The sequence below is a fragment of the Coffea arabica genome, chromosome 10c, assembly GCF_036785885.1.
Source record: "Coffea arabica cultivar ET-39 chromosome 10c, Coffea Arabica ET-39 HiFi, whole genome shotgun sequence".
NCBI classification, from domain to species: domain Eukaryota; kingdom Viridiplantae; phylum Streptophyta; class Magnoliopsida; order Gentianales; family Rubiaceae; genus Coffea; species Coffea arabica.
The window spans coordinates 12,179,259-12,205,953 of NC_092329.1; the positions used below are offsets into that span (position 1 = coordinate 12,179,259).

A 26,695-nucleotide genomic window follows, 5' to 3' on the forward strand; every position below is an offset into this window, starting at 1 on the left:
CCAGCACCTCTTCACTATGAAGGGGCAGCTGATGGAACGGGCCCGGGGGATCATTGTGGCGACCCCACTTCCCCCTGAGGCGAACCAAAGGGTTGGCGGGCCGTCTGCCCAGCTCTCGCCAGGACTCACGCAAGCATTCTAACCCAAATCTTTTCGAAAAATATCCTAATCTATTACAAAACAATTTTTCCCGAATAAGATCTTCCTTAAATCCACATTAACTTCAGAGATAGCAGTGATAAATTAGCCAGTCGAGGCTCTTAAACGTCTCACGTGCTATGTACCAAAGTATAAAGTCGTACCAAACCGGATAGATAAACACATAAATCCATAATACAAACTTACAAGCCAAGCAATCGAATTAGGGTTTACACATTTTCCAGCTTCAAGTGGCAATCCAAAAGAAAAGTACATTATCTCCAAATAACGCATTACAGCCCACAAAATAAGTTATAGTATTCAAATACAATCCAAAAGGAAAACATAAGTAAGCATCCAGCTTTCAGTTTCCAGAACCTGTTAAGGAAAACAATAAACGTGGGGTGAGCTAAAGTTCAGTGGTGCCCCAAAACATGCAATCACGTAATAACAAACAGCGGTTAATGACATAGCAAATTCAAACAGTTAGGAAAGCGGATAACAGCACAAGGTAGGATACATGGGCTCTCAGGAGCCATTTTCCTCGCTTGATCACCATTTATCGTAGTTGACCCTCCGTCAACTCTCACTACTTATAATCCATGTAGATCCACTCATTTTAATCCTAACCCGTCACCGTTCATACCCTTGTCCCGGGCCCGCTCGCCGACTAAGGACGCAGTATACTCGAGATATACCCGTAGATGATTGGTCGAGGGATTCACCCAACGACATTATTGTAGTTAGATTCATGCGTCGAGAGATTCACCCAACAACGTAACTACATTTAGATTCATGGTAGTTGGATTCAGAAGTCGAGAGATTCACCCAATGACGCAACTACATTTAGATTCATGGTAGTTGGATTCAGAAGTCGAGGGATTCACCCAACGACGCAACTACATTTAGAATCAAAGATTCAGGAGAAAAATATTTTTGCACAAGTCACCACTCGAACGGCTAGTGCGATAAAGTACACACAGCTCATTTCGATGGATCAAAAACCAGTTTTGCAAATTATCACATATCGAGTCAAGAAAGTACTTTAAACAGGTAAGCATAGAACAGGCAGGGACACTCACCAAGAGTGGAGTTCAGATATCAAGTTGGAAATCGAATTCCGCGTCCTCGCAATATCCTAAAAACCAAAATTTGAAACTATAAGTTTCTACTCAGTTTTTAAGCTTATAGACATCGAGGTATATCTAATATACTACTAATCTACTTTTCCTTAGAAGAATCAAGAGTCCCTTAGGTTAAAACTTGACAAAAGTAGAAGAAATGTTTCTTATAGATTTCCTTAAAATACTTTTCCTTATAAAAGGGTAACTACTATTATTTTCTCGAAATAAGTCGACAAACCTCTTAATATCCACGTTAGGAAGTTACTTTGAACATTTCTTTAAAGCTATGGTTTTTGCAAAAATTATTACTAAAACTATTTTACCTAAAAATAAGATTTCTTGCCGAGCAAGTTCCTATGCTTTTAACTAAAATTATTAAAACTCGTATTTTGGCCCTTTTCCTATAGTTAACTAGCCAAGGACAATTCTTAGAGAAAAGAAAAGGAGTAAAACAAGGCTAGAGTTTTAGAAACTAGGAAAATCATTTTCCAAAGGTAATAAGGCTAGTTTGAGCTAAAGGAAATTATCGGGTTGGAAAGTTTTAGGCAAAACACTAGATATTGAATTTTTATAATTTAATACTAGTTGGAAAATATTTTTGATTAATTTGATCACAGTTACTCGAGTTCGCAAGGTAGAAACGACTTTCACAGCTCTGCTTCCGTTTTGAAATCATATTATGGATCAAATATAGCAAAATCACATAGCAAATCACTAGGGTTTTGTCAATCATTAGCCCTAGATTTCAACAAATGCATTTCTGATAAAAATAAAATGAATGACCAAGGCTTCATCAATCATTAGCACTTGGTTTCAGCAAGCTCAGCTTAAACAAATAAAAATAACAGCAAGGCCTCCAAGAAATTCTAGCAATTAAATTTCATCACCCAGTAATACTTATAAAATCATTCAAATGGCCAAGGAATTCATCAATCATTAGCCTTTGACAACACCAATTACTTCCAACCACAATTCAATTAAGAATTTAAACCACAAGTAAGCTAAAAGTTCGATCCAAACCCAATTTCAGTTTCACGAAGAAACAGGACATTCATACATTTCTTATAAAACTCCAAAACAACATATTCCAGGCATTTTCATCCATCATGTTTCAACGAAAAAAAAATTTAAAAGCCAAGCTAAGATTCCAACTCACCCCTCGGCTACCACAAAAGAAATTCCAGCATGTATAAACCAGCATTTTCTGGTTCCATCTTCAATTTATCAAATATTTCATTGCTAAACAACTTACACAACTTAATACTTACAACTCCTCTGTATTTCGAAATCATTATATTCCAAGGAAAAATAAAATAAATTTCCAGAAACCAATTAAACTTCCAAAACAAACTGAAATCTCTGGTTCCAACTTGCGGCTTCCAAAGTTTTCCAGCAACTAATATACTTTAGATTAAATTTTTCCTTGGTTTAAACATGGTGTTAGATACTCAAATTCAGCATTTAACACTTAGCTAGCTAGTAAAAATTTCCACTTCAAAACTAGATTCATTCAGCAACTAAAATTATCCAGAAAAATCTAGAAATTTTGTCCATCAGCCACGGATGAACATGCATGAAGAGATGTTCTGTTTTCATTTTATTTTCTAGGTTAAAACATGCTTTTAAACTCTCAACTCTCTCATGCAATTACTTAGTTAGAAAATAAACATTTTCAGTTCAGAAATCGAGTTCAAACAACAACCATGAACATCAAAATTTTTTAAAATTTTCCTGCTTGACTCGGATGAACATGCTTGGCAGATTACACTTTGATTTCATTTTCTTTTCTTTTCTGGTTTAAAGTAACTAATTAGCTGCATGCAGAGCTTAATTAACTTGTGATCAGCTATATAATTATGGTTGTAAACTCAAACAATAAAATTGAACCAAGTCAGGCTGCAATAAACAAGTTAAGCTCTCGGCAGCTCCAAAACATGCACATAACCGAACTTCTTTTCTTAAAACTCCCATCCGGCTGCCTATCATCGACATGCAAGTTCTTAGATAATTTAAATTTCTTGTTTTTGATTAGTTAAACACCTAATCAAACTCAAATTGTCGCAGGAAGTCAGAAATAAAACTACAATTTCAAGCCAGCTCCTCGGCAGCAACATTTTAACCGAACAGAAATTTTTCTAATGGTTTGATTTCAACATCCGTCTGCACAATCCTTACATGCAAGCTCAGATATAGCTTCCTCTACTAGAATTCAACCTAATTAGTCCAGAAATTACCTCAGATATCAGCTAGGCATACACACGAAAATTTTCAGAAATTTCTTCCCTTGCTCTCGGCTTCAAGTGCAGTCGGTTGGTCCTGGTTCCTAAGTTGCGGCTGGAATTGGTTGCAGCTGGTGGATTTGAATTCGGTTGGTTGGAGTTGGTGGAGATGAAGGTGCAGAATGGTGAAGTTTCACTGAAAATCTTCTCCCTGGTTTCACTCCAGCTCACTGCAGAACCAAAAAAATTCTGGCAGCTCACGTTCCCTCCTCCCTTGCTCTCGGATGCTCTCGGTCTAAGGCAGAGGAAGAGGTGAGATGTGGTTGAGTAGAGGAATTGCAGTGGTTTCGGTGGAGTTGTGCAGAGAAGGAAATGAGATTTGTGAAGGCGATATCTTGGTATTAAGAAAGAAATGGTTTGCGGTTTTGTTTGTGCAGAGAAGGAATCGGAATTGCGGTTTGTGTTTGTGATATGAAATGTGAAATAGAGCAAATGGTATTGTGGTGCCGTGGTTTACGAGAAAGGATTGCGTATAAGAATTGATTGCGTATCGAATTGGTAATAGCTGCGGTGATTAGACTTGTGGTCAGAAGTTTCGTTTGGTTTGCATGGAAATGTAAGGGCGTTTTGGTCTTTTCACTTTGCTCCCTAACCTCAACTTAATTTCTCAATTCCAACTTAATTCTAAAAATTATCCCCAAGTGTGATTTGAACGCCTAATTATACCCTAATATACCTAAACCATATTTATCGAATAATTCTCGATTAAACTTGAATATTAAGGTTCCTAGTAATTCTTATATTATTTAGCGATTAAATTAGTTCTTATAATTTCCAATTATTATTTCTCAAGGAATAGAGTTAGTCTAACTCGAAATTTATCGATTTAATAATATAAAGTCAAGTGAAATAATAATCAAATCCAAGGGTGTCAATTTGCACATAAAAATTATTTTTACGCACTTATTGTGAAAACAAAGAAAGCTAAGGATATATTTATCGAATTTTCACGCCTTAAGTATGTTTAGTATATTAGAATCATATTTATCTAAAATTCATTGATTTTCATCTTAACGCGAAAATTCTTATTAACATTTAACATTAGCAACTAATTGGAATTAAACATAGGAATTTAAATAATTTATTTAAGAATAGTAAGTCTATCGACTCGAGTATCATTAATTTAGCATAAAGGAATTTAAGTATTCTAAGTTTTTATGTTAAGGCAAAAATTAATCTAACCCTAAAGATTTTAATTTAGTCTAATCAAACCAAGAAATTTCACAACTGGCACTACTCCGCCCTTCAAGGGTTTAATTCTTAGGAAGACCTTGTATCCTACTTCGAATTCCAAATCTTTCCTCCTTGTGTCGGCGTAGCTCTTTTGTCTACTCTGAGCGGTTTGAAGCCTTTCCCTAATAAGTTTCACTTTTCTCCTGGGCTTCTTCTATCCAAGGTATATCGGACCTTTCGAAATTTTAAAGCGAGTTGGGAATGTAGCATATCAGCTGAAGTTACCCGCAAGCATGGCTAAGGTTCACGATGTATTTCACTTTTCCATGCTTAAGAAATATTATTCCGACCCAAGTCATGTGCTGCCCCTGGAGGGAATTGAGGTGGATGAGACGTTAACGTATGAAGAAGGACCAGTCAAGATTTTGGAAAGAGAAGTAAAGGAACTGAGAAATAAGAAAATTCCTCTGGTGAAGGTTCTATGGAGAAATCATGGACTTGAGGAAGCAATTTGGGAATTAGAAGAGGAAATGCAGAAAAAGTACCCTGATTTATTTCCTTAGAAAGTGTGAATTTTGAGGATAAAATTCTTGTAAGGAGGAGAGGATGTGAGAACCCTAAAAATGGATATATAAGCTAGTGCATATTTCATTTGCATTTCTTTTATTCTTTAATAATTTCCAGCATTACTTTTACCTGTTCGCAATTAAGTACGTAAAAATAGGTTTATGTGAAAAATAATATAATTTTCTTAAGTTGTGAAATTTCTTGGTTTGATTAGACTAAATTAAAATCTTTAGGGTTAGATTAATTTTTGCCTTAACATAAAAACTTAGAATACTTAAATTCCTTTATGCTAAATTAATGATACTCGAGTCGATAGACTTACTATTCTTAAATAAATTATTTAAATTCCTATGTTTAATTCCAATTAGTTGCTAATGTTAAATGTTAATAAGAATTTTCGCGTTAAGATGAAAACCAATGAATTTTAGATAAATATGATTCTAATATACTAAACATACTTAAGGCGTGAAAATTCGATAAATATATCCTTATCTTTCTTTGTTTTCACAATAAGTGCGTAAAAATAATTTTTATGTGCAAATTGACACCCTTGGATTTGATTATTATTTCACTTGACTTTATATTATTAAATCGATAAATTTCGAGTTAGACTAACTCTATTCCTTGAGAAATAATAATTGAAAATTATAAGAACTAATTTAATCGCTAAATAATATAAGAATTACTAGGAACCTTAATATTCAAATTTAATCGAGAATTATTCGATAAATATGGTTTAGGTATATTAGGGTATAATTAGGCGTTCAAATCACACTTGGGGATAATTTTTAGAATTAAGTTGGAATTGAGAAATTAAGTTGAGGTTAGGGAGCAAAGTGAAAAGACCAAAACGCCCTTACATTTCCATGCAAACCAAACGAAACTTCTGACCACAAGTCTAATCACCGCAGCTATTACCAATTCGATACGCAACCAATTCTTATATGCAATCCTTTCTCGTAAACCACGGCACCACAATACCATTTGCTCTATTTCACATTTCATATCACAAACACAAACCGCAATTCCAATTCCTTCTCTGCACAAACAAAACCGCAAACCATTTCTTTCTTAATACCAAGATACCGCCTTCACAAATTTCATTTCCTTCTCTGCACAACTCCACCGAAATCACTGCAATTCCTCTACTCAACCACATCTCACCTCTTCCTCTGCCTTAGACCGAGAGCATCCGAGAGCAAGGGAGGAGGGAACGTGAGCTGCCAGAATTTTTTTGGTTCTGCCGTGAGTTGGAGTGAAACCAGGGAGAAGATTTTCAGTGAAACTTCACCATTCTGCACCTTCATCTCCACCAACTCCAACCAACCAAACTCAAATCCACCAGCTGCAACCAATTCCAGGCGCAACTTAGGAATCAGGACCAACCGACTGCACTTGAAGCCGAGAGCAAGGGAAGAAATTTCTGGAAATTTTCGTGTGTAAGCCTAGCTGATATCTGAGGTAATTTCTGGACTAATTAGGTTGAATTCTAGTAGAGGAAGCTATATCTGAGATTGCATGTAAGGATTGTGCAGACGGATGTTGAAATCAAATCATTAGAAAAATTTCTGTTCGGTTAAAATGTTGCTGCCGAGGAGCTGGCTTGAAATTGTAGTTTTATTTCTGACTTCCTGCGACAATCTGAGTTTGATTAAGTGTTTAACTAATCAAAAACAAGAAGTTTAAGTTATCTAAGAACTTGCATGTGGATGATAGGCAGCCGGATGGGAGTTTTAAGAAAAGAAGTTCGGTTATGTGCATGTTTTGGAGCTGCCGAGAGCTTAGCTTGTTTATTGCAGCCTGATTTGTTCAATTTTATTGTTTGAGCTTACAACCATAATTATATAGTTGATCACAAGTTAATTAGACTCTGCATGCAACTAATTAGTTAGTTTAAACCAGAAAAGAAAAAAAAAATGAAATCAAAGTGTAATCTGCCAAGCATGTTCATCCGAGTCAAGCAGGAAAATTTTAGAAAATTTTGATGTTCATGGTTGTTGTTTGAACTCGATTTCTGAACTGGAAATGTTTATTTTCTAGCTAAGTAATTGCATGAGGGAGTTGAGAGTTTAAAAGCATGTTTTAACCCAGAAAATAAAATGAAAACAGAACATCTCTTCATGCATGTTCATCCGTTACTGATGGACAAAATTTCTGGATTTTTCTGGATAATTTTAGTTGCTGAATGAATCTAGTTTTGAAGTGAAAATTTTTACTAGCTAGCTAAGTGTTAAATGCTAAATTTGAGTATCTAACACCATGTTTAAACCAAGGGAAAATTTAATCTAAAGTATATTAGTTGCTGGAAAACTTTGGAAGCCGCAAGTTGGAACCAGAGATTTCAGTTTGTTTTGGAAGTTTAATTGGTTTCTGGAAATTATTAAAGAATAAAAGAAATGCAAATGAAATATGCACTAGCTTATATATCCATTTTCAGGGTTCTCACAATCATGTTGACCTGTAAGGTCTTGTTAGATGTGGCCACGGAGGCACCACCCCGAACTACCGGTCCAGAGCCGATGGATGAGGTGGGCACTTTAGACTCTATTGGGGATTGGAGCCCTAGGGGAGGTGCATAGGGTCGCCGCTTAGACTTTCTTTTGATCATCTGATAGACTGCTTTTGTTATAACTAATATGGCTGATTTTTTTTATTATTTGGCTGGCTAACTAGATTTTGGAGTCGGAGTGCTTATGTATTTAATGGGTTTTGTACCGACCGGATGTCAGATAACTTGTATATCTTTTGGTGTGACCTTGTAAATACATGTATATAGTTGAGTACAATCTTTTAGGTTATCTTCTGTGTGTCTTTTGTGTATATACATTTATATTTTGTATTCTTTATTTGTTCATGTCTCGAATAATAAGTACACCTTATGTTTCGATTTATACACTTTTCACGCGCGCGTGTATCCGTTTTGCCAATTTACTTGATTTATACATTTTAGTAGCCGTTTATGGAATAATTTGATACAACCTTTTATTACAAATGGTAGCAGGTTAAGCGGAGCCAGTGGGACCTACTAGCTGTTGCACGCGATGTGATTTTCGTACTTTTGCTATACTTGTTCTTTACGTAAGTAGCCGGACCGTTTCTATGTATAACTCGCTTATGTGCTTTCATGTGGATGAAAGGGTACTTAGGCGAGGGTGTACTTTATCACACTCGACCTAAACCCTATTTGTACCTGTATTTGTACATGACATGTGTATATGAATTGTTTTGGGATTGAATCCCTTGAGCTTGTAGCTTGGATGACTTTTGTGAATTATGAAATATGATGAGTTTGGAGCCCGATCTCAAGACCTAGACGGACCATTTGAGTCGGTCAGGGATTGGTGGAAATCAGTCCAACCTAGCCTTGAAGTCACCACATTTGTGAACCAAGTTCGATTTCATTTGGATTGCTCGAGCCATTTTGTGCGGTTGACTGGCCAGTGAGGGTGATAAGGGGTACGGTGGAAGTACAAGTGGAGTTCTATGGACCCTTATTTGTGGTTGACGGAGTGTCGACAGGAGGTCACACATAGCAAATAACTTGGCTTTGGAGCCAACCTGTATCCTTAATTTGTGCTGTTATTTCTTTTGCTTTTGACTTGGCATCTTTGTGATGTAATTGTTCGTCTTGATGTGCCATTTACGTTTTTACCCCTGTTTACTTACTAAGTTTATAACTTACCACTTTCCCTTTATTTTCCTTAACAGAGGCGACGCGGAAGACTCTTTGGCACTGTCACTAGTATAACTAGGTTTAGTTTGTAATAGCCAGATAATTAAGATGGTTCTTCTTGTTATAATGATCCGTGTAAGAATCCTTTTTCAGGTCTACTTTTTGATTTTGTTTATTATCATAAGATGAAGTAGTGGTCTGGATATCTACTTTTGATGGTGTAACTAGAACTCTTTTGCCTATGTATATATTATAAATAGTACTCTTTCGGTTCATATACCTTTTATTGTTTTGTATTTTCGAATCCTGACGCGAGTTAGGCAGACAGTCCGCTAAACCTTTTGGTACGCCTCTAGATGCGGTGGGATCATCACAATAATCATAAACAGAATAATTAAAACAAGTAAATGAATATGAATATTAGGCAGCTTAGCCCACCATTAGATAGAATATTATTGAATAAGAGAATATAAAAGTTCGTAAGAGAACTGGCAAAAGTTTGAAACTTACACAAGGCTTGTTTTCTTATTTGAGTCTAAAAACTAAAAACTAGTTTGTAAAGAGAAGGAAGAGAGTTTTCTTCAAACTAGAAACAGAAGTAATCTTGAAGAAATTGTGTATGTTTTGTATTGGATTTAAGGAGTATTTATAGCAAATTTTTTGTGTTGTTATAGTATCCACTATAGTGATTTTTACTGTTTGCTACAGTGCACAGTTTATCTTTTTATTATGGTATTTGCACAATAACTTGTCGCACTGCTATCGTGACTTCCGACGCTATAGTATGAATAAATTTTCTCTGTTTTTCTTACTTTGATTGAATCGGTTTGTGATTTTACAAAATTTGTGAAAAAATTTCGTAGCAATCATCTTCGTTTTGTTGTCCTCTATATTAATCGAAATTCCTTTCAGAACTTGTTTTTAAAATTTTTGCTTTTCCTTTTAATTGCCCAGTTGTAACCCTTAGATCTATCCATAGATATATCTCAAACAAACCATAAATCCTCTCATGAACTCCCAGCAGAATCAATAGATCCATCAAAATCAATTCATATAAATTCAACAAATTTATTTCAAATTATGAATCCATACTAGAATCTATAAACCTATTAGATCCGCAAAAAGTTTTGGAAAACAAATTTATAGATCTATCAAATTCTCCCATAAATCTATCAAACCATAAAAATTTACTAAATCAAGAATCTAACATTCTTTTTTTGAGACAACCAATGAATAATTCTGATAATACCATTAGAAAAGACATAGGATATTCCATAATAAATATCTTATCTAAAACTCAACATAGTATCAAACATATAATTGTTAAAGATCTTTAAACAGAAGTCGCTTCTCTCACAAGGGAAGCTAAAACAATCGAAAAAACAACCCAACAAACCACTGAAGAAGATATCATTGAAAATCCTTCTCAGTCAAACATAATATCTTACAAAAAATATTTTGTTCTTATAAGACTAATTATTAGTAACAATTATATTGCAGAAACAGAAGCTTTATTTGATACAGGAACTGATCTTAGCTGTATTCAAGAAGATTTTATTCCAACAAGGTTTTTTGAAAAAATAAAAGAAAGCCTTAGAGGAGCCATTGGTTCCCAATTAAACATTTAGTTCAAACTTTCAAACGTTCAGGTTCAATTTTCTTCTGTATCCATCAAAGAAACATTCCTCTTGGCAAAAGACCTTACCAACAATGTTATTCTTGAAACAATTTTTGTTACCAAACTTATCCCTTATTTAACCACTAATGAAGGGATCATACCACCAAAATATGGTCAAAATGTTCTCTTACCTTTCTCTAGAAAAATAATTCAAAAAATATTAAATTACTTATCCCTCAAACACAGCCAAATCAATTTCTTAAAAGAAGAAATTGCCTACAAAAGGATAGATGAATAGCTCAAAAAACCAGAAATCCAGCAAAAAATCCAGAATTTGCAAACAAGAGTCCAAGAGATGGTTTGTGCAGAAGTTCCAAATGCATTTTGGACAAGGAAACAGCATACTGTTCACCTTCCTTATGAACCTGAGTTTAAGGAAAAGTATATTCCAACAAAAGCCAAACCTATACAGATGAATCAAGAACTACTCCAACATTGCCAAAAGGAGATTAATGACCTCCTATCCAAAGGCATTATTAGTCCAAGCCAATCTCCATGGAGTTGTCCAGCATTCTATGCCAACAAACAATCAAAGATTGAAAGAGGGGTTTCAAGGCTCGTAATTAATTACAAAGCCTTTAATAAAGCTTTTCGGTGGATCAGATATCCTATACCAAACAAGAAGGATTTGCTTCAGAGGCTTTATTCGGCCAAAATATTCTCAAAATTCGACATGAAATCTGAATTTTGGCAAATACAAATTCATGTTGTAGACAGATACAAGACAGCATTCACAGTACCATTTAGACATTATCAATGAAACGTAATGCCATTTGGTCTTAAGAATGCACCTTCAGAATTCTAAAGGATTATGAATGAGATATTCAGTCCTTACTCCTCATTCATCATCGTCTATATTGATGATATCCTGATTTTTTCAGAAAATATTGAACAGCACTTCAAACACCTAAATACTTTCCTGCATGTTACCTAGAAAAATGGTTTGGTTGTATCCCAAAAGAAAATCAGCCTTTTTCAAACAAAAATCCGGTTCCTTGGACATTATATTCATCAAAGAACCATTACTCCCATTAATAGGTCAATCCAGTTTGCCGATAAATTTTCTGACCAAATTCTTGATAAACCACAGCTCCAAAGATTCTTGGGTTGTTTAAACTATGTCTCAAATTTCATTCCAAATCTTAGCAATATAGCTAAACCTCTATATGATAGACTAAAAACCACTCCGCCCTTATGGACGGATATCCATACAGAAACAATTAGAAAAATTAAAACCCAAGTCAAAGCCATTCCTTGCGTAGCTCTTCCAAATCCAACAATTCCAAAAATTGTGGAAACAGATGCTTTTGATCTAGGATATGGTGGTATTTTTAAACAAACAAAAAATAATAAAAAATAGATAATTACTTTTGCTTTCAAACACTAGAACAACTCTTAACAAAACTATTCTACTATCAAAAAGGAAATCTTTGCAATAGTTTTATGTATTACAAAATTTAAAGCTAAACTATTAAACCAGAAGTTTTTACTTCGAGTTGATTGTAAGTCAACTAAAGATGTTTTACAAAAAGATGTCAAAAACCTTGCCTCTAAACAAATCTTTGCAAGATGGCAAGCGATTTTATTGATCTTTAATTTTGACATTGAATACATTAAGGGGTCTTCAAACTCCATTCCTGATTATCTAACCACAGAATTTTTGCAGGGAAGAAAAGATGCAACAACAGGAGAAATCCTTAGAACAAACAGAGCCTTCCTCTCAAGCAATCAAACAAGACTCTTCAAGTTCATCCAGTCCTTCCAATAAGGAAAACAATTCTCTTCAAACTCATCCTCAAATAGATTCCAAATTCTTTCCTCAGTTCAACCCATATCCATAGCCTCTCCAAAAACATGGGCAAACATAGCTGAGGAAGAAGATGAAAAACAAGCATACTCTGACCATCTCAAACAATTGGCTAAATCTCATGGATATCAACCGATCCACTAGGATATCCTGTTTGGGATACACCAAACCATTTTAAATTGGCTTTAAACCAAAACATCAAGCCCAAACAGTCCAAACCTATTGTGATCCAAGAATCTAAGACCTTGGCTAACTTTGAACCAAAACCAAACAAAACTTCCTACCCATATGTCAAATCAATTACCCACATTCCTGTGGTCCAAACCGAACTAAATTACTGGCTCGAACTATTCTTCCAGACACCTACAATTGCATACCTCAAACTCTTACCAAGACACTTGAATATTATAAACTCATTCTCACATATTCAAAGTCTTTGATCCTTAAATCCCACAAAATCAAAATGAAAGAAAAAAAAATGGAAACCCTACTAGAAAATACATCAATACTCATTCTAGTGCCCAAATTCTAAAGGTTATCAAGCCTTCAGAATGGGGAACAAATCTAAACAAACCTAAACCTTAACCTTTTTCCACTTCCTTTAATCCCCCAGATTATACTTATTAGGATTATAAGGCAGCATGGTTCTATACCTTCACTTTCCAAAACAAATTAAAGTAACATTCTTATCTTTTCTATTTTTTGAAAATAAACAACTATGATTTTTTAGCATGGAATGTAACATGGTGGAAAACACTTGGACCTAATATGAAAATTCTTCCTCCAGATATCCAACAAAGTTACAAATTATTCAAAATAGATTTGAACTCCCAAACAACTATATACCAATCAGCCTGCACTTCTTTTCCATATTCTCGGTAGTATGGGTCTATCAGTAAAAATACGAATACATACAACAAACACAGCTTCTTCCATTATTAGTCCGACAAGGATATTCAAAATGGTAACTAATATTCAATAAAAATTTCATTCAACCAGCAAACATCCAAGCATGGTTTCAGAAGAATCCTCGCTCAATAAAATTCGGATATAGTCAAACAAGTCAGTTTTTGCAGTAGAAGTCTATCTCAGTAGCCAAACTGTCATCAATCACTGATAAACAAGAGTATATCAAACAACTCAAAAATATACTTCTACAACTGGATCAATCAAAAAAAACTTCAAACAAAGAGAAGACCTCCAGTTCTGGAACAAAACTTAATAAATATGAAAGTCCAGAAAATGAAAATGATTGTTATGAAATTTTTTCACAAATTCCATAAGGTCACAAAACAACAAAGAAGAAAACAAGAAAATTATTTTTACTGTAACATCGGAAGCACTGTAGTAGTCCAACAAGTTATTGTGCAAACACGACAACAAAAGACAAACGATGTACTATAGCGCGCACTGTAGCAAACACTGTAGCTGGTACTGTGGCAACACGAAAATTTTGATATCAATACCCTTCAAATCCAACACAATAGACACATCATTCTGAACACCATTCTTATATCATTCTTCAAACTCTTCCTTCTCTCTAGATTTGAAGAAACTCTCCCCTTTCTCTTTACAAATTAGTTTTAAATTTTAGTTTTTAGAATTAAACAAAGGAGCGAGCCTTGCAAGCTGCCCAAACATTGTAAGTCTTCTTACAAACACATATTTAATCTTATTCAATCAAATGGTCGGTTGATCCGCCTCATATTCATATTCATCTATTTGTTTTATTTATTTTGATTATACTAACCATACATGGTTGGTTCAACTACCTATACTAATTAGTGACAGTCCGATTGCGATCCACTTCCTAACCTTTATGCATTCTATTTAAGAAATTCCTGAAAAAGAGAAAAAATAACTCTACCTAAACAAATTCAAAGAAACCCTGAACCAAACCTCAACCTCTTTAAATCCATTAGCCAAAGATCCAAAACTTCTCAAAACCTATAATCTCACAAACATTCTTGATAGGTTTCCCTCCAAACCTACCAAACCCTTAACCCTTCAAAATCTCCAAACAAAAATTGATCATTTTAAAGAAGAAATTAGGGCAGTCAAAGCTAAACAAGAACTTGACAGCCTTGTTCTTCAAAATCTAGTACCAATCAGAGAACCTATTGGTTCAAATATTCAAGATGATACTGTATTCTTAAACCAATTATCCAAAAAATTCAAGAAAAACAAAGATCACTTGATCCAAATTCGATTACTAATTAACAATAATTACGTAATCGAAACTGAAGCCTTATTTGACACTGAGGCAGACCAAAACTGTATTCTTGAAAATCTTGTTCCATCCTAATTTTTTGAAAAAATCAAAGAAGTTCTTAGAGGAGCTGATGGAGCTAAACTTGAAGTAAGTTTCAAACTAACAAATGTTTAGATCCAATTCTCCTTTGCATCAATCCCAAATTCCTTTTTTCTAGCCAAAAAACTAACCAACAATGTCATATTAGGAATGTCCTTTATTCGACAACTAATTCCTTACCAAACCACAGAAGAGGGCATAATACCTCAACTCCTTGATCCTAATGCCATCTTACCCTTCTCTAAATCATTTAAACAAACAAATTCTGTTTTGCAAGAAAATGACGAGCTCAACATCTAGAAAAATCAGCAACTGGAAGCCAACCAAGCTTGCTGATAGTACAATATTGTATATTTCAAAAGATTATTATTCATATAAGCAGGAGTGTAGGAAAGACAAGATCAGATACTTTGATGTTGTATTCTACAACACAAAGACTAGACAATGAATCCCCCCATATTTCAGGCATGAACATGACAACATTGCTGCAAAATCAACAAACAATACCGTCCGAAACTTAAAAGATCAAAGCTTCATGAAACGGAGAAAAATTCAAAGATTAATCCTTAATAAACATTGGCTCAAGGAATGAGGAATACAAACACCTGAATATGACAAAATGATTCAGGAGACAAAACAAGAGCTATCTGTAACAATCTGCTAAAAATACAAACAACTGGCTTAATCGAAACAAAATTCAAAAAAAATTATTTTTATTGTAACACCGAAAGCACTGTAGCAGTCCGACAAGTTACTGTGCAAATACGGCAACAAAAGACAAACGATTTATTGTAGCGCATACTGTAGCAGTACTGTAACAACACGAAAATTTTGCTATAAATACCCCTCAAAACCAACACAATTCACACACTATTCTGAGTACCATTCTTACATCATTCTTCAAGTTCTTCTTTCTCTCTAGATTTGAAGAAACTCTCCTCTCTCTTTCTACAAACTAGTTTTCATTTTTAGTTTTTAGAATCAAACAAGGGAGCGAGCCTTGCAAGCTTCTCAAACATTGTAAGTTTTCTTACAAACTCATATTCAATCTTATTCAATCAAATGGTCGGCTGAACCGCCTCATATTCATATTCATTTACTTGTTTTATTTATTTTGATTATACTAAACATACATGGCTGGTTCAACTGTCTATACTAACTAGTGGCAGTTCGACTGCGATCAACTTCCTAACCTTTATGCTTTCTATTTAATTTATATTATTTACTTTCATAGTTTAAGGGGCTAACCCCTCGTTCCATCGCTTAAATTCGTGATTACCATTTTTCTTTATTTATGATGTTGCTAGTGTAGATCTACAAGTTTAGATCTCTCTGATGAGATTGGTTAATTTTGTGATTACTATTAATGTATTCAAACTTATTATATTATTGATATTATTGATTTTTTGACTTTGGATCTGTTCGAGGGACATGAAGTCTGTAATTGTTAACCTCCGGTCCAAGTTGAGTCATGAGATTTGATAGTCCTGTAGGGATGTTAAGAAACCTGTGGTCCCGAGATCCAAGACGGTGAAATGTCGAAGGATCAGATCTGATTTCATGAATTTTTACTATCTATATTATGATTTTGTTTGAAAATATAGTCGTCATACATAGTTAATATTTTTCAAATGTTAGATGTATTTTTGTAGCCTCATCACTATCTTTATTATGATGAAAATATGGTCGTCATATATAGTTAATCTTTCTCAAAAGGTTATATCTTTTCTTGTAATTCCCTCATTATCTTTGTTATAATCGATTTAAAAAAATGGTTATTCTCCATAGATCCTGAAGGATTCTATGCCAAAAGAAAGAGGATTATAAGTTGTTTAAATTATTTATTTATTTAACTTGTCTCTGCTTATGGCTACATTTGTCAAGACAAATTCCAAATCTCCTATTTCTTCTTTAAACAATAAACCACTAGATGACCTTTAAACCAAAATTGCTCGAATTGAGCAATCAATCCTTATTCAGCAAAAACTAGAAAACAAACCTTCTGAATTTCGGATTGACAAACAATACCTTAGATCGGAATTTTTTGCAAACCACAATCATTTTAAAAGAAAATAATTTTTTGACAAATATCAGGGAAAACCCCGAAAAAATATATAAGAAAACTTTTATGACTTTTTAAGAAAAACAAAACAGCATATTCATTTTTTTGACTAGTATGAGTCTCAAACTTCTCAAGAGTCCACAACAGAACTCAAATATTCATTCCAAAATATTTCAAAACATGCATCCTTTATGTCAAAAACTATAAACACTCCAACTTTTATACAAGAACCCTTAGATCTATTCATAGATCTATCTCAAACAAACCATGAATCCTCTCATGAACTCCTAGCAGAATTAATAGATCCATCAAAATCAATTCATATAAACTCAGTAAATTCACCAAAATCTTTTTCAAATTATGAATTCATACCAGAATCGATAAACCTATCAGATTCGCAAAAAGTTTTGGAAAACAAATTTATAGATCTACCAAAGTCTCCCATAAATCTATCAAACCATAAAGATTTACTAAATCAAGAATCTAACATTCTAGTTTAAATGAAATCATAATATAGATAGCAAAAATCCATGAAATCAGATCTAATCTTTCGACACTTTACCGTCCTGGATCTCGGACCACAGGAACCTTAACATCCCTACAGGACTGCCAAATCTCATGGCTCAACCTGGACCGGAGGTTATCAATTACAGGCTCCATGTCCCTCGGACAGATCTAAAATCATAAAATCAATACTATCAATACTATAATAAATTTGAATACATTAGACAGTAATCACGAAATTAACCAATTTCATCAGAGAGATCTAAACTTGTAGATCAACACTAGCAACATCATAAATAAAGAAAGATGAAAATCACGAAATTAATCAATCTCATCGGAAAGATATAAACTTGTAGATCTACACCAACAATATCATAATAAGTAAAGAAAAATAGCCATCATCAAACAATCTCATCAGGAAGATATAAACTTGTAGATCTACACTAATAATATGATAATAAGTAAAGAAAAATAACCATCACCCCATTTCTCCCTCTGGCTCTGATACCAGACAGAACTAGGGATTAGCCCATTAAATCATGAAAGTAAATAATATAAATTAAATAGAAAGTATAAAAGTTAGGAAATAGGTCGCAGTCGGACTGTCACTAGTTAGTATAGGCGGTTGAACCAACCGCGTATGGTTAATATAATTAAAATAAATAAAACAAGTAAATTAATATGAATATGAGGCGGCTTAGCCGACCATTTGATTGAATATGATTGAATATAAATTTGTAAGAAAACTTACAGTGCTTGGGATGTTTGCAAGGCTCGCTCCTTATTTGATTCTAAAAATTAAAAACTAAAACTAATTTGTAGAGAGAGATGGGAGAGTTTCTTCAAGTCTAGAGAAAAGGAAGAACTTGAAGAATATGTAAGAATGGCATTCAGAATGGTGTGTCTATTGTGTCGGATTTGAGGGGTATTTATAGGAAAATTTCTGCGTTGCCACAGTATTCGCTACAGTGTTTGCTACGGTACTGCTATAGTGCGCGCTACAGTAATCTTTTATCTTTTGTTGCCGTATTTGCACAATAATTTGATGGACTACTACAGTACTTTCGGTGCTACAGTAAAAAATATTTTTCTTGTTTTCTTTTTTGTTGTTTTGTGGCCTTCTAAAATTTGTGAGAAAATTCCATAACAATCATTTTTATTTTCTAGGCCTTCCTATTCATCAAGTTTTGTTCCAGAACTAGAGGTCTTCTTTTTGTTTGAAGTTTCTTTTAATTGATCCAATTGTAGAAGTATATCTTTGAACTTTTTGATATACTCTTGTTTATCTGAAATTGATGCTAGCTTTACTGTTAAGATAGACTTCTACTGCAAAAACTGACTTGTTTGACTGCCTTCGGATTTTATTAAGCGAAAATTCTTCTAAAATCATGTCTGAATGTTTGCTGGTTTAATGAAATTTTTATTGAATGTTGGCCACCATTTTAAATATCATTGTCGAACTAATAATGGAGGGAGCTGTGTTTGTTGTATATATCGTATTTCCACTGGTAGAGCCATGCTATCAAGAATATGGAAAAGAAGTACAGACTGATTGGTATATAATTGTTTGGGAGTTCAAATCTATCTTTAAATAATTTGTAACTTTGTTAGATATCTGGAGGAAAAATTTCTAGATTAGATCCAAGTGCTTTCCACCATGCAACAAACCATGTTGGAAATCATACTTATTTGTTTTCAAAAAATAGAAAAGATAAGAATATTGGTTTAATTCATTTGAAAAAGGTATGATTTTCTTTTGAGATACAACCATACCATTTTTCTGGATAACATGCACGAAAGTATTTAGGTGTTTGAAGTGTTGTTCAATATTTTCTGAAAAAATCGAAAAATACATCAATACTCATTCTAATGCCCAAATTCTAAAGGTTAGCAAGCCTTCAGAATGTTAGTATAATCAAAATAAATAAAACAAATAAATGAATATGAATATAAGGTGGCTCAGTCGACCATTTGATTGAATAAAATTGAATATGAATTTGTAAGAAAACTTACAATGTTTGAGAAGCTTGCAAGACTCGCTCTCTTGTTTGATTCCAAAAACTAAAAACTAAAACTAATTTGTAGAGAGAAAATGGAGAGTTTCTTCAAGTCTAGAGAGAAGGAAGAGCTTGAAGAATGATGTAAGAATGGTGTTCAGAATGGTGTGTTTGTTGTGTTGGATTTGATGGGTATTTATAACAAAATTTTTGTGTTGCTACAGTACCCAATACAGTGTTTGTTACAGTACTGCTACAATGCGCGCTACTGTACATCGTTTATCTTTTGTTACCGTGTTTGCACAGTAACTTACCGGACCACTACAGTGCTTCCGATGCTATAGTAAAAATATTTTTTATTTTCTTCTTTATTGTTTTGTGACCTTGTGAAATTTGTGAGAAAATTTCATAACAATTATCTTCATTTTCTGGACCTTCATATTCATTAAGTTTTGTTCCAGAACTGAATGCATTCTCTTTGTTTAAAGTTTCTTTTGATTGATCCAGTTGTAGAAGTAAATCTTTAAATCGTTTGATATACTCTTGTTTATTAGTGATTGATACCAGTTTGACTGTTGAGATAAATTTCTACTGCAAAAACTGGCTTGTTTGACTATCTCCAGATTTTATTGAGCGAGAATTCTTCTGAAATCATGCCTGAATATTTGCTGGTTGAATGAAATTTTTATTGAATGTTGGCCACCATTTTGAATATCCTTGTCGGACTAATAATGGAGGGAGTTGTGTTTGCTGTATGTATTCGTATTTCCACTGGTAGATTCATGTTACCGAGAATATGGAAAAGAAGTGCAGACTGATTGGTATATAGTTGTTTGAGAATTCAAATCTATCTATGAATAATTTGTAACTTTGTTGGATATCTGGAGGAAGAATTTTCAGATTAGATCAAAGTGCTTTGCACCATGCTACAAACCATGTTGGAAAATCATGCTTGTTTGTTTTCAAAAAATAGAAAAGATAAGAATATTAGTTTAATTCATTTGAAAAAGGTATGATTTTCTTTTGGGATACAACCATATCATTTTTCTGGGTAACATGCACAAAAGTATTTAGGTGTTTGAAGTGCTGTTCAATATTTTCTGAAAAAATCAAAAAATACATCAATACTCATTCTAGTGCCCAAATTCTACAAGTTATCAAGCCTTCAAAATGTTAGTATAATCAAAATAAATAAAACAAGTAAATGAATATGAATATGAGGCGGTTCAGTCGACCATTTGATTGAATAAGATTGAATAAGAGTTTGTAAAAAAACTTACAATGTTTGGGAAGCTTGCAAGGCTCGCTCCCTTGTTTGATTCCAAAAATTAAAATAAAACTAGTTTGTAGAGAGAGAGAGGAGAATTTCTTCAAGTTTAGAGAGAAGGAAAAGTTTGAAGAATGATACAAAAATGGTGTCCAGAATGGTGTGTCTATTGTGTTGGATTTGAGGAGTATTTATAGCAAAATTTTCGTGTTGCCATAGTACTTGCCACAGTGTTTGCTACAATATTGTTACGGTGCGCGCTACAGTACATCGTTTGTTTTTTGTTGTCATGTTTGCACAATAACTTGCCGGATTACTACAGTGCTTCCGGTGTTACAGTAAAAAAATTTTTCTTATTTTCTTCTTTGTTGTTTTGGCTCTGAACACCATTTTGAACACCACTACCCTCTGGCTCTGATACTAGACGGGACGAGGAGTTAGCCCCTTAAACCAGAAAAGTAAATAATATAAATTAAATAAAAAACATAAAGGTTAGGAAGTGGGTCGCAGTTGGATTGTCACTAGTTAGTATAGACGATTCATTTATTTTATTTTATTTTTAAAAATAAAAAATAATTATTTTATTTTTAAAAATGAATAAAATAATAATATTTTAATAAATAATAAAATATTAGAAATATATATAATCATATATATATATATATATATATATATATAATAAAGTCGTATTCTCATTCTTATCCTTTCATGTTTTCTCTTTTCTACGTGGCTTAACGAGACGGCAAGTAGTTTCCTACGTGACTTGCTCCTTTTTTGTTTAGATATATATCAATTCTTATTTCCTATAAGAATTCTTAATATTATATGATTCTTATTTCCTACCCAAAAGAGGAACTGGAAAGTAATGCGATATAAATAAAAGAGACATAAATATCTCTATTAGATATATCTCCAAATTCATGCCAATAATTTGTGTACTGCATAGGGAACCGAAGTAAATAAGAATTGTTATCACTACAAGAAGTAGAAAAGTAACTAATTACCGAAGTAAATTATTAGATGTTCAAATTTATATTATAAGAATACTTTATATTACAATGCGCATATAGTAATATACTTAAGAAAGGTTATAATGAAATAGACATTAAGTTTGTATTTCATATCGATATTTTTATAAAATTAACTAAATAGTTTATTATTTTTCAATGATTCCCGTTCAACGAACGAGTACAAAACTAGTTTTACTATTAAAATAAAAAAATAAAAATATATATAATCGAGCTTGCAAGCCCAACAAACTTAATGTTTTTGAATTCGAACTCGAACTCGACTTGATTAACTCGAGTTCGACTCGAACTCGATATTGACCATCTCGAGTCGAGCTCGTATTCGAGCTGCTATTCTCCGCATGCATAACAACTTAATTTATTCATTTATTTTATATTTAGTTTATATTTTCTAACACGTTTTTCTTTTTGTAAGTATGCTTTTCTAACTCTAGATTTTCTGAGATAACATTTCTTCTTAGGATAATATTTTTTATTTTGTATTTTTTCTTTTCTAGTTTATCACAATTTTGTATTGTATAAATATTTTTGCAAAAACTATGTTTTCCTTTTAATTGTTTTTGTATTACTATCATTGTACACCTTTCTTCTAGTTCTGTCATTATAAACTTTACTACTACTATTATATTTTTAAGTGTTGGTTCAGTCCATTCTATTTTCTTCTATTTTTCATAAATTATTTTTCCCAATTGTTCTGGGAGTTTTAATACTAATTTTTCTATTATTCCTTCATCATAAAAACATCCGACTAAAAGTGCATGATATGTATATTCTTTTATAAATTGTTTTACTTGATTCTAGTTACTAATACTAATTTGTTCTAATTTCCTGATTGCTTCTTGTTGCTGCATTAGAGTTCCTCTATTTGGACTTTGTGCCGTTAATAGTGATTGAATCCTATTTGTAAAATTATGGAAATCATTTCCTAACATCATATCTTCTGCTAATATATTGGGATATTTTTCTTTATATTTTTTCCATGCTGCTTTAACTGTTTCTCCTAAAAATGTTTCTAAATATGTATACATTTCTGTAGTATTATGATCAAATCCTTTTTGTATATAATGCCTAACTACTTTATATTTCCAATGGTCTATAATGATATTCCAAATTTGAGAATCATGTGCTGTTAAATTTAATATTAAGCCATCATCTATTAAATTCTTTTTATCCAACATTTTTAGAGGCTGTTTTTTACCTCTTGGTTTATATTTTACTATTGGTTCTTTATACTCGTTATATGTTGGTCTAGATAAGTTTCCTGGGTTATATACTACTGGTTGCTATAGAGGTTGTGCACAACTACTACTACTTGAGTCCATCATTTCTTCTGTATTTATTTCTGTATTTTCTATATCATTTTCTTCTTTTATCCGAATATTTCCTTGGTTATCATAATATATTATTTCCGTTACACTTATCTGTCCTATAATTTCTAGTTGTCTTTCTAGGTCAATTAATTCTTTTTCTGTCAATTTTATTCCTAGTTCTTTGGGATATAAAATTTATGTTCTGTCTCAATACTATCTATATTTTCAATATGTTCTTCTAGTAATATATTTTCTTCAGTATATTCTATTTCATCATTTTCATTTCCTAGATTAGTCTTTTCATAGTTTAAAAGCCTCACGCTAGTTCCCTTATTTCCTTTATATATTATACTATCTTTTGGGATTAGAGGAGTTGTTTCTTCTAAGAATTCACAAAGGTTCCGTTCTTCTCCTGCTTATTTTTCTGATTGCTGGTCTGCTTCTCTTTATATAGAGTAAGTAAGAGTAATCTGCTCTGGAATATTCTTTTGTTGAAGTCATTGCTTGAGTAAAGAGAGTGCTTGTTGACGTCATTTCTTATGTCATTTTATCTTCTTTTGTTTAGGATTCTATTTTCTAATTGGTCTCTTGAGAATTGGTATCTATCCTTTTTTATTGGCTGGGTTCGGGATGAATAATGATCTTGATAAAATTTCTTAATTACCTGGAAAAATAATTAATTCCTTGAATACTAATCTTGTTAAAATTTCAACAAAAAATTCAGGAAATTCTATTCTTGATATAATAATGGAGTGCAACTTGTTTTTCCGCGTAGTCATTGAAAGTTGGATGCCTTTTGAATAAGTCATAATCTTCGCGAAAATTGAACGCATAATTTCAAAGAGTCCTCCAAAATTGTGCCACTAATTGTAGAACCATATTGAAAAATCATGGGTTACTGACAGTAATAATTGAATGAAACGAAAGTGAGAGAAGGGTCAAAAATAAAATATTCATCTCCATGCTTTTATGTAATCATAATAAGTGTAAATTGCAGGTTTATTTGGAGTAAAGAATTAATTTTAGGTTTGATAACCAGATATTGGCCAGTTGTTTGATTTGATGATTCTTTTGCTTTTTATTTTATGATATTTGGCTTGATCTATGGAGTATTATCTGGATATCAAGTTAAAGGCTCTATGGAGTCTATTTCTAAAAGAATTTGTTCATAAAATTTTCTGGTTTTGAAAGGAGTTTCTGTAAAATAAAATAGATTAGGATGAAAAAAGGTTTGAATTGTGAGAGTTTGAAAATTTTCGTTTACACTTTAATGCATGTTTACATGTTTATTGCTCCTTTTAATAAACAAATGAATTAATATATCTTATGAGAAATTGTATCATTATACCATAAAATTCTAATACTAGTCGAATTTTGTTGGGAAGTAAAAAAAAAAAAAAAAAGAGCAACAGCAACAACAAAATATGTAGGACATTTGTCCTTACCAACTGTCCAAAAGACATGCAAATGTATTATTACTCATCATCGAAGAATCAGAGCTAGTGCTCTATATTTCAGTCGACCAAGAGAAATGGTAGAAACTATCCTTAGCTTTCTTCTTCCTTAGTTTCTTAAAGTAGCCCAAAGACAATCAAGAGGAAAGCAGAGAACCACACACAAGTAGAAACTCATTTCTTACATTTCTTCAACCGTGAAAACCAGTTAAAAATCAAGAAAAAATTTGTAGTCTATCTAACTAAGAGTCGGGAAAAGAGAGACATCAGCAATCTTCCTAACTTAAAGCCATTAAGAACTAGAGGTAATCTGCTAAATGTTTTTCAATTTTCTTCTGTGTTTAGTTAGCAATGTCTCAGGTAAAAAAATTTTGGTAAAAGTTGCTACAAGCTACCCGATGAACTAAGCTGCAAATTCTTACCTGTTTCTTCCAAAAACTTGTTAAAATTTTATTGCATGTCTTATATGTACTCCTTAATTTACATATCTTGACATGCATGCAACTTATACCTTTAAACGAAACCTATTAAGATGAGATTATAATGAAATGCTGGTTGGAATTCTTGATACAATGAAGAATGACTGCCGATAGAGTAAAGTTCAGTTTATATTACTAGATCATGATTGAAATTCATGCTTTATGCCTTGTCTAATGTTTCTAGAGTGATGCATGTGAGTTTAGGAGCTGGTTTTGTTGTTTTATAGCTGGTTTCTTGCTGGAAATTCCAGTTTTGGCCGAATGAAAAGAAAGCTTATATTTTTTTTTATCTCTCTTGCGAAATTTCTGAAAGTTTAAACTAAGAAGCTCCTCCTGCTAAATACTTAATACCATCTTTCAGGATTAACTTTATTTTTTAATTGAAAAAGAGTATGCTTCAACTTGTCCCATGACATGGCGACCTACGTGTTCCTTCGATCTTACAGTTCCCTCAGGTTCCAATTTCTCATTTTACACCTTTTCTATTCCTGCCCTTAGTGTACTATATTTTCATCTAATATTCTTGCTTGTCATGACATTATCTTTGCATAAATAAATTCTCTTTGCATAAATAAATACATAATACTTATTATAAAAAGATTAGGAAGATTTTCAGTTTTCATTAGTCTTCACTGGAAGACCAAATGGATTTGGACTACGTTTTAGAAGATTTTTTCAGATCTTCCTTCCATGTTTGTCCTGATCAAACCCAATCAATTAAAAGCAAGAAAATCTTTCCCACAATCCACCGGAACGGACCAAATCTTTTTCTTTTCTTTTTTTTAAACCTTAATGTCCACAAATTACAAGCCCAATAGCCCAAACTGATCCAAAAGGTCTTTCCAGTCAAATTGGTCAAAATAACTAGTTGAGTCAAGAACTCACCTGCTGAAGTGAGAAATGTCGTTTTTGGGCAGAGTCGCCGGCGGAAGCCAAGACGGAAAGCAGGGAAGACTTTCTTCCTCGCTTCTCCTCTTCCTTTCCCGACCAGCGACTCTCCTCTCCTCCCCGATCTGATGAATCCCCGTTCATTTAGCTCCTGCAGCCGCATTCTTTACTTGCCGGAGGCTCTCTCTTTCTTTCTCTCTCGGTGGATGAGTAAAGTTTTGGCATCTATCTAATGAATTTGATTCCATGACTGTTCTCAAAATTCGACATGAAATCTGAATTTTGGCAAATACAAATTCATGTTGTAGACAGATACAAGACAGCATTCACAGTACCATTTAGACATTATCAATGAAACGTAATGCCATTTGGTCTTAAGAATGCACCTTCAGAATTCTAAAGGATTATGAATGAGATATTCAGTCCTTACTCCTCATTCATCATCGTCTATATTGATGATATCCTGATTTTTTCAGAAAATATTGAACAGCACTTCAAACACCTAAATACTTTCCTGCATGTTACCTAGAAAAATGGTTTGGTTGTATCCCAAAAGAAAATCAGCCTTTTTCAAACAAAAATCCGGTTCCTTGGACATTATATTCATCAAAGAACCATTACTCCCATTAATAGGTCAATCCAGTTTGCCGATAAATTTTCTGACCAAATTCTTGATAAACCACAGCTCCAAAGATTCTTGGGTTGTTTAAACTATGTCTCAAATTTCATTCCAAATCTTAGCAATATAGCTAAACCTCTATATGATAGACTAAAAACCACTCCGCCCTTATGGACGGATATCCATACAGAAACAATTAGAAAAATTAAAACCCAAGTCAAAGCCATTCCTTGCGTAGCTCTTCCAAATCCAACAATTCCAAAAATTGTGGAAACAGATGCTTTTGATCTAGGATATGGTGGTATTTTTAAACAAACAAAAAATAATAAAAAATAGA

General features: G+C 33.1%; 1 protein-coding gene across 3 annotated transcripts; it reads right to left on the reverse strand.

The window, feature by feature from the left end:
* Nucleotides 1–291: 291 nt before the first annotated feature.
* Nucleotides 292–25,982, reverse strand: LOC113713662 (uncharacterized). Of its 3 annotated transcripts, XM_072068231.1 has the most exons (4): nt 25,737–25,982; nt 17,375–17,487; nt 1,221–1,276; nt 292–516 (listed from the first exon to the last, which is right to left on the reverse strand). In XM_072068231.1, exons 1-3 carry the CDS (start codon nt 25,881–25,883, stop codon nt 1,240–1,242), a joined length of 297 nt encoding a protein of 98 aa, XP_071924332.1. In that variant the 5' UTR covers nt 25,884–25,982; the 3' UTR covers nt 292–516; nt 1,221–1,239. The 3 variants fall into 3 exon arrangements, 2 of the variants coding, with proteins under 2 accessions (XP_071924332.1, XP_027093242.1); XR_011822207.1 differs by lacking the exon at nt 17,375–17,487; XM_027237441.2 differs by lacking the exon at nt 1,221–1,276.
* Nucleotides 25,983–26,695: the final 713 nt, after the last annotated feature.